The following is a 14,208-nucleotide window of genomic DNA, read 5'->3' as shown; positions in this document are numbered from 1 at the left end:
TTTTAGTAGAGATGGGGTTTCTCCATGCTGGTCAGGCTGGTCTTGAACTCCCAACTTCAGGTGATCCACCCGCCTCGGCCTCCCAAAGTGCTGGGATTACAGGCGTGAGCCACTGTTCCTGGCTGAGATGTTGAGTTTGAGGGCCATTTCCATATTGCAGAAGTGGCATTGAGCAAACCACTAGAAATGAAAATGGGTCTTGACTGAAAGAGCCAGAGGTGAAGAGCTGAGAGTTAAAGGAATAGCAACATTGCTGAAACTGTAATAATAAATGCATAACCATGGAGAGAAGGCATGGAGAGAAAAGAAAGGGCTGAAAAAAGAACATCAGGGGATGTCTATATTTTTAGGGAGAAAGAAAACTGAAACAAAGAATAAGGCAGAAACAAAAAGAGAAAATTAGACACCTTAAGGTAATGCTACAGCAGCGAAAGCCAATAGATGGCAATGCATACTCTAGAGGGAAGATGGATTCAGCAGCACAAATGCTGAAGGATCTGTGCAGCAGGAGCACTGGGGACATGACGGGGTGTGGGGGGTGGAGACTGTGGTTTGATGAAAGGAAAACCAAACTCAAGAGAGATAAGAAAACTGACTTGGAAGAAAACAGTTACTTTTTCAAAAAGTTGGTTGCTAAAAAGAAGAGGAAAGACCAAGGAGTAACTTGAAGAGGTTGAAGGGTAAAGTGTAAGGGATCTTACACTTTTATTTGTTTACATGTTTGTTTATTTATTTATTTGAGATGGAGTCTCCCTCTGTCACCCAGGCTGGAGTGCAGTGGCACAATCTTGGCTTACTGCAACCTCCACCTCCCAGGTTCAGGCAATTCTCCTGCCTCAGCCTCCTAAGTATCTTGGATACCAGGCGTGTGCCACCATGCCCAGCTAATTTTTTTGTATTTTTAGTAGAGATGGGGTTTCACCATGTTAGCCAGATGGTCTCCATCTCCTGGTCTTGTGATCCACCTGCCTTGGCCTCCCAAAGTGCTGGGATTACAGGCATGAGCCACCATTCCAGGCCTACTTAGACTTGTAAAGAAGGAAGTGGAGGGAGCTTACACTACAGAATCATGATCATCAAGATTATCTGATGAGAGTGAAAGGGCAAAGGAGGGTGGGCAGAGGAGTTGAGAAAAACAGAAAGTTGGGGCAATCAACATGCACAATGCCATGAGAAGTCAAAGACAAAAGCTTGATTGTGGCCGGGTGCAGTGTTCATGCCTATAATCCCAGCACTTTGGGAGGCCAAGGTGGGTGGATCACTTGAGGTCAGGAGTTGGAGATTGGCCTGGCCAATATGGTAAAACCCCGTCTCTACTAAAAATACAAAAGTTAGCCAGGTATGGTGTCGTGTGCCTGTAATCCCAGCTACTCTGGAGGCTGAGGTAGGAGAATTGCTTGAACCCAGGAGGCAGAGGTTGCAGTAAGCCGAGATTGTGCCATTGCACTCCAGCCTGGGTGACAGAGTGAGACTCCGTCTCAAAAAAAAAAAAAAAACAAACAAACTTGATTTTCACTGAGCAGTGAGGATCAAGTTCAGTTAAATAGCTTGGAGTTCTGTTAGTGTAGACAAGACTTCTTTAACAAGCCTGATGGTTCACAGGGTAAGATCTGAGAAAATAAAGGCAGGGCTATGCCAAACTGGATGAACCTTGTAAGATAGGAATGGTAGGCCACAGGGAGAGGACTTGTAGCATGGCTCTGGGGCAAGTGACTTGACAATAGGAGAAGGGATAACTAACAGGGAAAGCAGAGAGATAGATAGATTAGAAACCATGATGAGAATACATGTCAGGCTCAGCAGGGCTTAAGGACAGAGAAAAGGGCACAGTGTTTAGTTAGATAGGAAACATCTTAGAGTGTCAAATGGCAAAGTCATGTCTTCCTTGTTTCTGCACCTTCACTTATTTTGCTTCATTGGCTCAGAAACCCAACTGACTTCTTCCAATACAAAATTTCCTCATATTCAAGAATAACTATTCTGCCTTCCCTAAGTACTCCAACCCTCAGTAATCTTTTTTAAAAATCCTTCTATACATGTGTAAGTTGGGTCACATATCTCGGTACTAAATTATGGGTCTGTATACTGTATGCTTTCATGTATGTTAATCTCATCAATCTGGTTTTGTTGAAAGCTTCTGGAAGGCAGAGACCTTGCCTGATATTCTACTTGCAACTCTGCCTCTTAGCACAGCACTGGGCCAAAGCAAGCCCTCAGTAACTACTTGGTGATTGAGCAGATGAAAGGAGATCAGAGAGAGATAACAAGTAAAAAGGTTGGAGATGCCAATGACTTGATAACTCCTGAACTGGACAAACAACTCCTGAACATAAGCTAATTATGTTCCATGATCCTTCTACACTTCAAGGCATCTGTTTGGACCTCCCACTCCTCAAATAATTCCTTCTTCAATCTACTCTTTTCCTACTTCAAACAGCCCACAATTCTCATAACCAAGAGAAATATACCACATGATCCAATTAGTATCCTAGCACTTCAGTGACAGAAAAGGATCATAAAAGATCATTTAGTCCACATTTATCATTTTTCACATGAGGAAGCTTAAAAATCCAAGCAGATACAGTGAAGTGCGGCGACTTGTCCAAAATCACACCGCTGGTTAATGCCAGAGCCAAGACCGGAAGTCAGATCTCCCGGCTATTACACCTTTTATGACATCACATTGCATCAATATCTGAGTAAGCAATTTTTCTATTCATCTTAACCCTAAATTCTAATGTGTCTGAAGAAGTTTCAAACTTTCCAACCCAGTGTTTCTTCTCTAATCAGAGTAGTTTATAAAAGACTATCCTTTCAAAAAGGGATTCCAGAAAGGAAGTTAATTTATCAAGTAAATACTAAGGGACAAGCCCTGTGCTGGAAATTTTATAGATTTTGTCTCATTTATTCCTCATATCTCCACTATGAGATAGTTTTTAACTGCCTTACGAGTGAAGAGATGCAAAAAGATTAAGATACTTGCTTAAATTTACACAGTTAATAAGTAGTATAATGGAGATTTGATCTAATACCTGGTGGCTCCCCAAGCCCACTGCCTTTTGAATAAACTGTTAAAATTTCTTTTAGCAAGAGCAGGGAATGGTGTAGAACAAGATCTATTTTCACACCAACTCTTGCAATAAGGGACAAATGATTTAAGATTGTGAGAAAAGCTTATGGCAAAATGAAAACATTACACATGTGGACTCCAAAGCAGATACAGAATGGACAATTCCAGATGAGCTCTCTTTTCCACAGCTTTTGCAGCTTCTTTCCTAAAAGAAGGGAAATAAATTGCCCCACTGTTCTTGGGAGTGGGACAGAGGTATCTTATCCTCAAGGGATTGGCCATCTTAGTTTTCAAATTATTCCTTTCTTATCATCCAAGAGAGAAGGAAGCTTCTGGAACTGTGCCTGCTTTGCAATTCTATCCCCATTTTATCTTATCCAAGAGTGCCATCTTTGTAGCATGTCACCATGGAGACTTGATCAAACTCATGCTCATGCACTTAATCTTGCAATCTGTTGCTGACTGGCTGATGTTCCTTCTTAGGCCAAAGAACAGCAGGTTCTTAAATGAATTCTTTTAAAGAACCAGAACTGCCGACAAATGTTTAACCAAAGTCTGGTACATAGCACTTTAGTAATACACAATATTAAATCTGTTGTTGTATGGATAGCACAACTCAGGATGCTTGAATTAAGCCCTGGAAAAAGAAAAGGCACATCGTGTGTGTTAACTCTTATGCTGCTTGTCAGACTTTCCAAGTTTGTTTCATTCAACAAATATTTATTGAGCTAGGTAACTATCTCAAATCTCAACTATGGAGATATGAAGATAACTAAGAAACGGACTTTGACCTCAAAGAGCTCAAAGTCTGGCTGGGGACACACAGAAATAAAGAACCTATAGTATAATATCATGTATGCTATAACAGAGACACATGGAACACACGAGAGGAACAACTAGTTCCAAATGGAGGTAGAGTAGGTGAAGAGAGAGCATTAGGAATGGCTTCTCAGATGAGGTGCTATTTGAGTTTGATCTTGAAGGGTTGATTCATGGGAAGGGAAATGAAAAGAAAACAACTCCCAACAAAGGCTTGGAAGCACAACAGGAAAAACGTAGTTAAGGAACAGAATAATCAAATGGGATTAGTGTGTCGAATTTGGGGTAGGGATCCCTGGGGATTGGCAGGCAGTGGGGATGGAAAACTAAACTGGATATAGGAAGTAAAGGCTCTATGTGCCATATTGTAGCAATGCAGAGGGTTGAATCATAAGCAGTGATCAGAATATGGGTAGTTTTATTAGGACTTTGAGCGTCAAATTAAGAATAATGATGATTCTGCTGGATTTTTGGTGGGGGAAGAACATGATCAGTTTTGTATTCTGAAAAGCTCATTTTCCTTAGCATATGAAGAAGAGATTTTTGCAGGACTAGGAGGTCCAGACAACACTAGAGGCAGGAAGAACAATCATGAGGTTTGTGTACTTATCTAGGAAAAAGACCTAGAGCAGAAGTGATATTGTGAAGGGGTAGGGGACACAACTGGTAGGGATATAATTAAATTAGAATCGATTGAGATAAAATTATCAGGTCTTGGTGACACATGGAATGAGAGGGATGATGGATAATTAAGTCTTAGCCAATGAGAAGGCTTCCCAGAAGGCACATATGACAATTCAGCTTGACCAGAACTTCAGTCACATGGCCATGCATAGCACAGTTGGAAGCTGGGAAATGTAGTCTTTTTTTCTGGGGAGCCATGTGATCAGTTGAAAATAGGTATACACTTATCAGGTGGGATAAGGGCAATCTCTACCACCCATATCTGTATTATAGCTGCAGTATTTTAATCATCCTTTTACTTTCTCTCCTCTGGAGATTTTGAAGGTGAGACTCTTCAAGGGGAGATATTGTTATCTGCAGTAGCCAATAGTGCCAGGCACACAGTAGATACATAAATACTTAGTACGCATTGCAATGAAACAATCTTGCCATTGCTTTATTTCTTTTTTTCTTTTCTTTTCTTTCCTTTTCCTTTTCTCCTCCCTCCCTCCCTCTCTCTTTCTCTCTCTTTCTTTCCTTTTTTTTTTTTGACAGAGTTTCACTCTTGTTACCAGGCCAGAGTGCAGTGGTGCAATCTTGGCTCACTGCAACCTCTGCCTCCCAGGTTCAAGTGATTCTCCTGCTTCAGCCTTCTGAGCAGCTGGGATTACAGCTGCTTGCCAGGATGCCTGGCTAATTTTTGTATTTTTAGTAGAGACGGGGTTTCACCATGTTGGCCAGGCTGGTCTCGAACTCCTGACCTTCCAAAGTGCCGGAATTACAGGAGTGAGACACCATGCCCAGCCTTGCTTAGACATATTTCAAGTTCTTCCGTTTGAATTTAGCTTCAGCTAATTCATGCACTTTTTCTATGCTCACACCTTTTCCTGTTGGGAACAGGCTCCCAAAATCTGGTCATAAACTGGCCCCAAAACTGGCCATAAACAAAATCTCTGCAGCACTGTAACATGTTCATAATGGCCCTAACGCCCAAGCTGGAAGGTTGTGGGTTTACAGGAATAAGGGCAAGGAACACGTGGCCCGCCCAGGGTGGAAAACCGCTTAAAGGCGTTCTTAAGCCACAAACAATAGCATGAGCAATCTGTGCCTTAAGGACATACTCCTGCTGCAGTTAACTAGCCCAACCTATTCCTTTAATTCGGCCCATCCCTTTATTTCCCATAAGGGATGCTTTTAGTTAATCGAATATCTATAGAAACAATGCTAATGACTGGCTTGCTGTTAATAAATACGTGGGTAAATCTCTGTTTGGGGCTCTCAGCTCTGAAGGCTGTGAGACCCCTGATTTCCCACTTTACACCTCTATATTTCTGTGTGTGTCTTTAATTCCTCTAGTGCTGCTGGGTTAGGGTCTCCCCAATGGAGCTGGTCTTGGCAAGTGGCATCCATTGTGGGGGCTTGAATCCAGGTCAAAGGGTCGCCGGAGTGATGGTTGGAATGGAAAACTAGCTGGAGGATACCTGAGTACTCTTAAAGCAATCCCCATGGAGAGTAAGAAGGGGAGCTCAGAAGCGTCAGGGTAACAATGGGACAGGTGTGGGGTCTGGTTTGTTTCACCTTGGAACTTTTTCACACTGATGATGAGGAGGAACGAGAGTATAATGAAGTAACAGAAGAGGTTACAGACCAGGTTTATTTGCCAGCTAAAGCTAAAGCGGCAAAGGAGGGAGAGGTTCATCCCTACCTATCTGCACCCCCTCCTTATTATTTTGAAGAAAAGACCCTCCAGATCTTTGTTTTCCGGAGGACACTGGACGAAAAGTTGTTGCCCCAGTGACTGTTAGAGCAGCGCCTTGAGCCACCGCTCTTAGTTCTATTCAGGCAGGAATTCAGCCTGACGAGAGGGTGATTTAGAGGCTTGGCAGTTCCCTGTTAGAATACATCCCCCAGATCAACAAGGAAATATAATAGCTACATTTGAGCCTTTTCCTTTTAAATTCAGGAAAGCACATTTAGTTGATTATATCAAGGCTTGTGATGGTATTGGAGGTAATCTGCATAAAGCTACTCTGCTAGCACAGGCAATGGCAGGACTGAGAGTGGATAAAGGAAATACTCCATTTCCTGGACTTTGTTTTAACTGTGGGAAGCATGGTCATACTAAAAAAGAATGTAGAAAAAATCAGTGAGTCAGGCTGTCAGATAGGGGAAGAAAGAAAACTGCTGATCCTGAAATATGTCCAAATTGTAAAAAAGGAAAACATTGGGCTAATCATTGTCACTCTAAGTTTGATAAAGATGGTAATGCGATTTCGGGAAACAACATGGGGGCCCATCCCGGGCCCAGTTCTAAACCGGGGCATTTCCAGCTCAGGCCATTCCCTCACCCCCGTACAATGTCTGTCGCCTGCCATAGCCGGTAGTGCCATGGTAGATTTATGCTGCACAAAAGCTGTGAGCCTTCTGCCTGGGGAACCCCCGCAAAAGGTTCCAACAGGAAGCTGTGGACCCTTGCCAGCAGGGACGATAGGATTACTTTTAGGAAGGTCTAGTGTAGGTTTAAAAGGGGTACAAATACATACAGGAGTCATTGATTCAGATTACAATGGGGAAATTCAAATTGTTATATCTACTTCTGTTCCCTGGAAAGCAGAGCCAGGAGAGTGTATAGTGCAGCTTCTGATTGTGCCGAATGTGGGAATGGGAAAAAGTGAAATTAAATGAACAGGAGGATTTGGAAGCACAAATAAACAAGGCAAAGCAGCTTATTGGGTAAATCAAATTACTGATAGACGGCCTACCTGTGAAATAACTATTCAGGGAAAGAAATTTAAAGGCTTGGTAGATACAGGAGTGGACATTTCAATGATTTCTCTATAGCACTGGCCATCCACGTGGCCAATTCAACCCACTCAATTTAACATGGTTGGAGTTGGTAAAGCCCCTGAAGTATATCAAAGTAGTTATATTTTGCATTGTGAAGGGCCTGGTGGACAACCTGGGACTATTCAACCAATTATAACTTTCTGTACCTATAAATTTATGGGGAAGAGATTTATTACAACAATGGGGAGCACAAATTCTAATTCCAGAACAATTATATAGCCCTCAAAGTCAACATATGATGCATGAAATGGGGGTATGTACCTGGCACAGGACTAGAAAAAAAATTTGCAAGTTTAAAAAGTTCCCGCCAAAGATTAGGATATCATTTTTGATGGTGGCCATTATTAAGCCTCCAGAACCTATACCTTTAGAATGGTTAACAGATAAGCCAATTTGGATAGAACGATGGCCACTAAGTAAAGAGAAACTGGAGGCTTTAGAGAAATTAGTCACTGAACAATTAGAATATGGGCACATACCTCCAGCATTTTCTCCTTGGAATTCTCCAGTTTTCGTAATTAAGAAAAAATCAGGTAAATGGAGAATGTTAACTGACTTAAGAGCTATCAATTCAGTTATACAACCTATGGGAGCATTACAGCCAGGATTGCCTTCTCCTGCTATAATTCCAAAAAATTGGCCTTTAATAGTCATAGATTTAAAAGATTGTTTCTTTACTATCCCTTTAGCTGAGCAAGACTGTGAACGGTTTGCATTTACAATTTCTGCAGTAAACAAATGCAGCCTGCTAAGAGTTTTCATTGTTTTACAGATGGGTCTAGTAATGGTAAAGCTTCTTATTCTGGATCAAAAGGTAAAGTTTTCAGACTCCCTATACTTCAGTTCAAAAAGTGGAGCTTGTAGCTGTAATTGAGGTATTGACTGCTTTTGATATGCCTATTAATGTGATTTCTGATTCTGCTCCTATAATTGGGGCATACTGCCCTCAAAAACCTATTTGTAAACAGGATTGGACCCAGTTAGAAAAAATGAACCTACTTGTTTAGGAAGATTGCATTGCAGAACAGCCAGAGGTGCTGCACAACGATTCCTATGGAATCATTATTAATTGGTCCCCTAAGGGGATATTTAGCTTGAATTGCACCTCTCAGTCTGTGTGCCATGGCCACACTATGTTCAGATGATCTGAACAAAATGGTCAGATGGTAGAAATGATAAGAAGTACAGCAAAAGTTCCTATTATCTGGAACCATGGCGGTATAGCAGCACCTCAACCTCAAATGATATGGCCTGCTCTAGGAGCTTAACATAAGCATTTAAAATTAAAAGAACAAATGTTTACAGCATCCCAGGCACACCTGACTTTAATGCCAGGAACTGGAGTGCTTGAAGGAGTTACAGACAAATTAGCAGCTAGCAACCCATTAAAATGGATAAAAACACTTGGAAGCTCTGTGATTTCAATGACGATTGTGCTTTTAATCTGTGTTGTTTGTCTTTGTATAGTCTGCAGATGTGGATCCTGACTCCTGCGAGAAGTAGCTCCCCGTGACAAAGCTGCCTTTGCTTTTATCGATTTGCAAATCAGAGAAGGGGGACATGTTGGGAGCAGGCCCCCCAAAATCTGGCCATAAACTGGCCCCAAAACTGGCCATAAACAAAATCTCTGCAGCACTGTAACATGTTCATAATGGCCCTAACGCCCAAGCTGGAAGGTTGTGGGTTTACAGGAATAAGGACAAGGAACACCTGGCCCACCCAGGGCGGAAAACCGCTTAAAGGCATTCTTAAGCCACAAACAATAGCTTGAGTGGTCTCTGCCTTAAGGACATACTCCTGCTGCAGTTAACTAGCCCAACCTATTCCTTTAATTCGGCCCACCCTTCGTTTCCCATAAGGGATGCTTTTAGTTAATCGAATATCTATAGAAACAATGCTAATGACTGGCTTGCTGTTAATAAATACGTGGGTAAATCTCTGTTTGGGGCTTTCAGCTCTGAAGGCTGTGAGACCCCTGATTTCCCACTTCACACCACTATATTTCTGTGTGTGTCTTTAATTCCTCTAGCGTCACTGGGTTAGGGTCTCCCCGACTGAGCTGGCATTTTTCTGTCAACTTTCTGTCATTCCTTCGTAGATCGGCTCAGGATGTTTGTCATGCAGCAGTCACTTCTCAAAATGTGGACAATTGTTATTTTCACTATAAAGAATGAGTACTTAGATTTTTAAAACATGAAATTTTACTAGACCTTCTGAAAGTGTGCAGGATAAGTTAAAAAAATAAGAAGGCAAGATGGTAAATCTGGTGATTTCATCAGTATCCAGATGTATATATCAGGTTTTTAACAAGAAAGACAGATAAAATAGAAAAAAATGAAAGGTTAGAAAAGCATTAATTGGAATGTACTAAGGAAGAGGAAAGAATTAGCAATGATTTTCGAAGTTGGAAAACTAGGAAAATTGTACAACATTGGCAGAAAGAGAGAAAGTCCAAAGTTAGGATGGAGGGTGGAGATAGAGTAATTTTTATGGCAAAGATGACATTGGATTAACTCATTTAGGCCTTACTTTAAAATTTAGCTATAATTATGATTTATCAACACATATCTCCTCTTTCCTTGGAACTTTGGAAGAAACTTCCTTATGTATCATTGAATTTTATCCTTTCCCAGGAAACAGACATGTCTAAGTTACCATATTGAAAATGTGGCAATGAATTATTTAATGGTTGCAGCATTGTTACTTCAAAATGGAAGGCATGTATACATTTCAATTCAAAGTAATAAAATTTCACACTGCATCTAGATTCAAATTATCTATAATCTATCACTCTATAGAGGGACATGTATTTAAATGTTAGTAGTAAACAGAATTGAGTAAATTTTTTCATCTCTCAAAATGTATATTAAATTTCAACTTGATGTGATCAATGGAACACCAGGAATTCATGAAGTTTCAAAGTGGTCCAAGCACAAATAAACAATTTTTTTTTAGTTTTAGGAAGACAAATAGTTGAGAGAACTTCTTATACCTGCATGGTAACCCAGACACTAAACTCTAAAGTTGCCCAACTCTTTGGAGCAAATCAATCAGATATTACCACGAAAAATGTGAGTTTGGATGCAACGAGTAAAATGGACTAAATAAAAACGTATTTGAAACAATTCCTCCTCTTTAATAGTTATGTAACTTCTTAAAAAAAAAAAAACCCCAACCTTATAATAGTATTGGCCAGTCATTTGAATTTTTGAAGAAAAAATTGATACTGTTATGCATGAAAACACAGCAACTATCCCTCACTCTTTCAACTTCTGAAAATATCTAGAGAGTGGCAAGTCCAACCATCATCCTCTCCCCAAAACTCCATAATTAGTGGTAATATTTTCTAGAACTTCTTTGAATTTCACTAGAGGTTATATATTGTAGCTTTTTCCCCACTCTAACATTTATAGACAATACTGACAAATGTTTGAAATAATAGATTGGAATTAACCCTCATATTAATTTTAGCTTCTACCAAAGTGTGCATAGAACAAAGAATCAAAGGACAACATGTTAACTAATAAAGCAAATAGTTGGTACCTATGACTTAGCAATTTACCTTCATTAGCACTGGGTGTTGGATCTTGAAGCTGATAGTTTAAAAAGTGTGATTCTTTTGAAATGGGACCAAAGAAGGCTAGGATAAGCCCAGCACCATAGGGCTCCCAATTGAGGGGTGTGGACTGGATGGCTGAAGAGGTAATATCAATACAGTGTGCCATGTGCTGTCAGTACCTAGATGATGGATAACACGACACCAGAAATGGTGGCCACAGTCAGGAGACTCAGCCTTCCCCCAGGTGAAACAAAGAAAAGGATAACAGGTGCTCTCTTACATTCAGAAGTGTGTGAGATACCAACATCCACGAGAATATTCCACTTCTCCTTCTGAAGCAGAATGCTACCTATTCCACCACCCACATCCTGACAAGGCCTTTGGAAATCAACTAAAAAATTTTTAGCATTATTTTTTGGGGGGAGGGTGATTAAAAAAAAATCTCAGGGATAATCCGATTCAAAACTCTTGATTTTTAAATTAGGAAAATGCATCTTTTGATACATTTCAAGGAGTTCAAAAGTCCCTCCAAGACCATCCATGGACCCAACACCAATGACTCTGGGTTTTAAATCCTTTTAGTTTGGATTTCCTTAATTGCATTATAAGCCCAGAGGTTCTCAAACTTTGCCCCATATTAAAATCGCCTTGAAAACTTAAAAAACAAACAAACAACAGCAACAACAAACCTCAATGCCCAGGCCAGATCATGTCCTGTTCCAATTAAATCAGAGTCTCTAGAGGTGGGGCCCAAGAATCAATATATATGTTTTGAACTCTCCAGGTGATTCCACAGGGCAGCAAAGTTTGAGAAGCAACACACAGGTCTCCTTTTTTGTCACGCAGTTGATCTATGTGCTCTGTGGTCTATTCACTATCGCTCTCTGATTTAATCATCGTGTCCGAAACAATGGAAAGGCGTCTGCAGCTGAAATAATTTACTTGGAATTATCTTGGAAAAAATAAGTAAAGTTAGATCAGGGGTGAGATGCTTTCTCAGAGCTTTCCCTGGGTCAACAGGCGCGTGCAATTTCCTCAGCGAACGCCAAGGGGCACCCTCTCCCTCCCCGCTCTATCTGGAACGCCTTCCCCTTTCCGACCGCACAAAGAGCCCGGCCTCCTCCCGGGTGACATCACAAAGGGTCGGTCCCCCGCCCCTTCGGCGCCACCACGTGTGTCTCTGCGCCCGGTGGCTACCGACTCAGTCTCTCGCCAGCCAGTCTGGGCAGCGGAGGAGGGTGGTTGGCAGTGGCTGGAAGCTTCGCTATGGGAAGTTGTTCCTTTGCTCTCTCGCGCACAGTCCTCCTCCCTGGTTCTCCTCAGCCGCTGTTGGAGGAGAGCACCCGGAGACGCGGGCTGCAGTCGCGGCGGCTTCTCTCCGCCTGGGCGGCTGCGCCGCTGGGCAGGTGCTGAGCGCCCCTAGAGCCTCCCTTGCCGCCTCCCTCCTCTGCCCGGCTGCAGCAGTGCACATGGGGTGTTGGAGGTAGATGGGCTCCCGGCCCGGGAGGCGGCGGTGGATGCGGCGCTGGGCAGAAGCAGCCGCCGATTCCAGCTGCCCCGCGCGCCCCGGGCGCCCCTGCCAGTCCCCGGTTCAGCCATGGGGACCTCTGCGAGCAGCAGCACCGCCCTCGCCTCCTGCAGCCGCATCGCCCGCCGAGCCAGAGCCACGATGATCGCGGGCTCCCTTCTCCTGGTGAGCGCTTGCGTGGACCGGGGGTGGCGGCGGCGCCGGAGCAGAAGGAACCGCTCTCCGGGAGCCGGGCGGGTCTCTGGGCCGGGGCTTAGGGAGGCGCGGGGCCCGGCCGACTGGGTTACGGGCACTGAGGGGTTTGCAAGGCAAGGCAACACACCAGAGGGCCTCGACTAGGTTATTTGGGGGAATCTGAGGGCTCAGCCGGGGCTCGGGAATGAAGACGAATTGTTTTCCTTGCAATCTGGCTTTGCTGGAGGAGACGCTAGAGGTAGCCGCCCGGCTTCTGCGCATTTGAGGGCTTTTCCCCCTACTCGGCCTACCTCGCGCTCCCCACGCCCGCAGCCACAGCCCCCCACCCATCGGCCACTGCCCCTCTGCGTGGTGTGGGGCCTCGCCGCGGTGTTGGGCTCCGAGGGCCGGCCGAGGCCGGCGCTTTGTTGCAGCTGCAATGTCATGTCGGGATGGTACCGCAGTGGAAGAGAGTGGTACCGGTGCGCGCCGGACACCGGAGACCTCCGGGTGCTGTCGCGCGGTGCATTCCCGAGCAGGGCGCAAGCCGCCCCCTCCTCAATCCCTTTACCCTCTCTCTTCCCTCTTGGCTCGGGTGGGGTCTCAGGTTCTGCATGCCGAAATATCACCCTTAGACCCACTCTCCGGCGCCTCCAAAGCGCCGGCTTCCAGCCAGCCAGCGCGCTGGCACTGGAATGGGGGGAGGGGGAAGGAGATGTGTGTAAAGGAACATGAATTTTCTACAGTCTTTCCGATCCCTCGTTTACCTGTGGCTAGGCAGGTGACCCTGCAGGGTGGTGCAGTCTCCCTCATCACCTAAGCTGCATCCACATCTCGGGTCAATCATCTTGACCAAAAACTTACCCTCAACTTCCCGCAAATTCCTTCCCTTTATTTCCAAATATGGGGGTGAAGGGGCAAGTTAGGTGGAAGAAAATTTGAGATCAAACCCTTGAGCTTCCCTTGCCTATCTTTTATCCCTGCAGGAGGGATGGAAATTCTTAGCTAAAAACCGAATAAAAAAAAAAACCCCAAAAAACAAGAGCTTGTTTTCACGGCAGGGCTGTGTAAGGGAAAAGCAGGCTTGCTGTCTCCTTCCCCAAAAGGGCTTAACGCCTGGCCAGCCAAGAACTGCTTAGATCTCAGAACATTGCAGTTGCTATGGCCTGGGAATTCATCCTACAGACACTCTGGTTCCTTGTGTGTGTTTTAAGAGGAAGAGAGAGACTAAAGAAAAGTTTGTTACTGTTAGCATTTATAGTGAGGCAAGTCCCAGTCTCTCTTCAGAAACTCTTTTTCTGCCCACTTATTAATGGCATGGCCAAGGTTTATATCTTTGAAACAAGTATGGTGGATGGTAAGCAGTAGTCGGGGAGTCTCTTGGGACAATGAACCTGGATTGACAGTCTTGGTGTGGAGAGAAACACATATAGGGTCCATGGGAACACTGATCCTAGTTCAGTGGAGTGAGAACTATCATCATTTCCGTTTTCACGGCCTTAGATCCACTACTATCCACTACTATGTTTCGGGTGCTTCCAACACATC

General features: G+C 43.6%; 1 protein-coding gene across 1 annotated transcript in view; it reads left to right on the top strand.

Annotated features, from left to right (window-relative positions):
• The first annotated feature begins 12,095 nt into the window (after positions 1–12,095).
• Positions 12,096–14,208, top strand: part of TNFRSF21 (TNF receptor superfamily member 21) — a 77,595-nt gene continuing 75,482 nt past the window's right edge. Inside the window, exon 1 of the mRNA XM_002816966.4 lies at positions 12,096–12,651. Coding sequence (XP_002817012.2) covers positions 12,556–12,651 — 96 coding nt within the window. The 5' untranslated portion in view covers positions 12,096–12,555. The remainder of the gene's footprint in view (positions 12,652–14,208) is intronic.

Source organism: Pongo abelii, chromosome 5 (assembly GCF_028885655.2).
Source record: "Pongo abelii isolate AG06213 chromosome 5, NHGRI_mPonAbe1-v2.0_pri, whole genome shotgun sequence".
Taxonomy (NCBI): domain Eukaryota; kingdom Metazoa; phylum Chordata; class Mammalia; order Primates; family Hominidae; genus Pongo; species Pongo abelii.
This window is presented reverse-complemented; position numbering and strand designations above follow the sequence as displayed.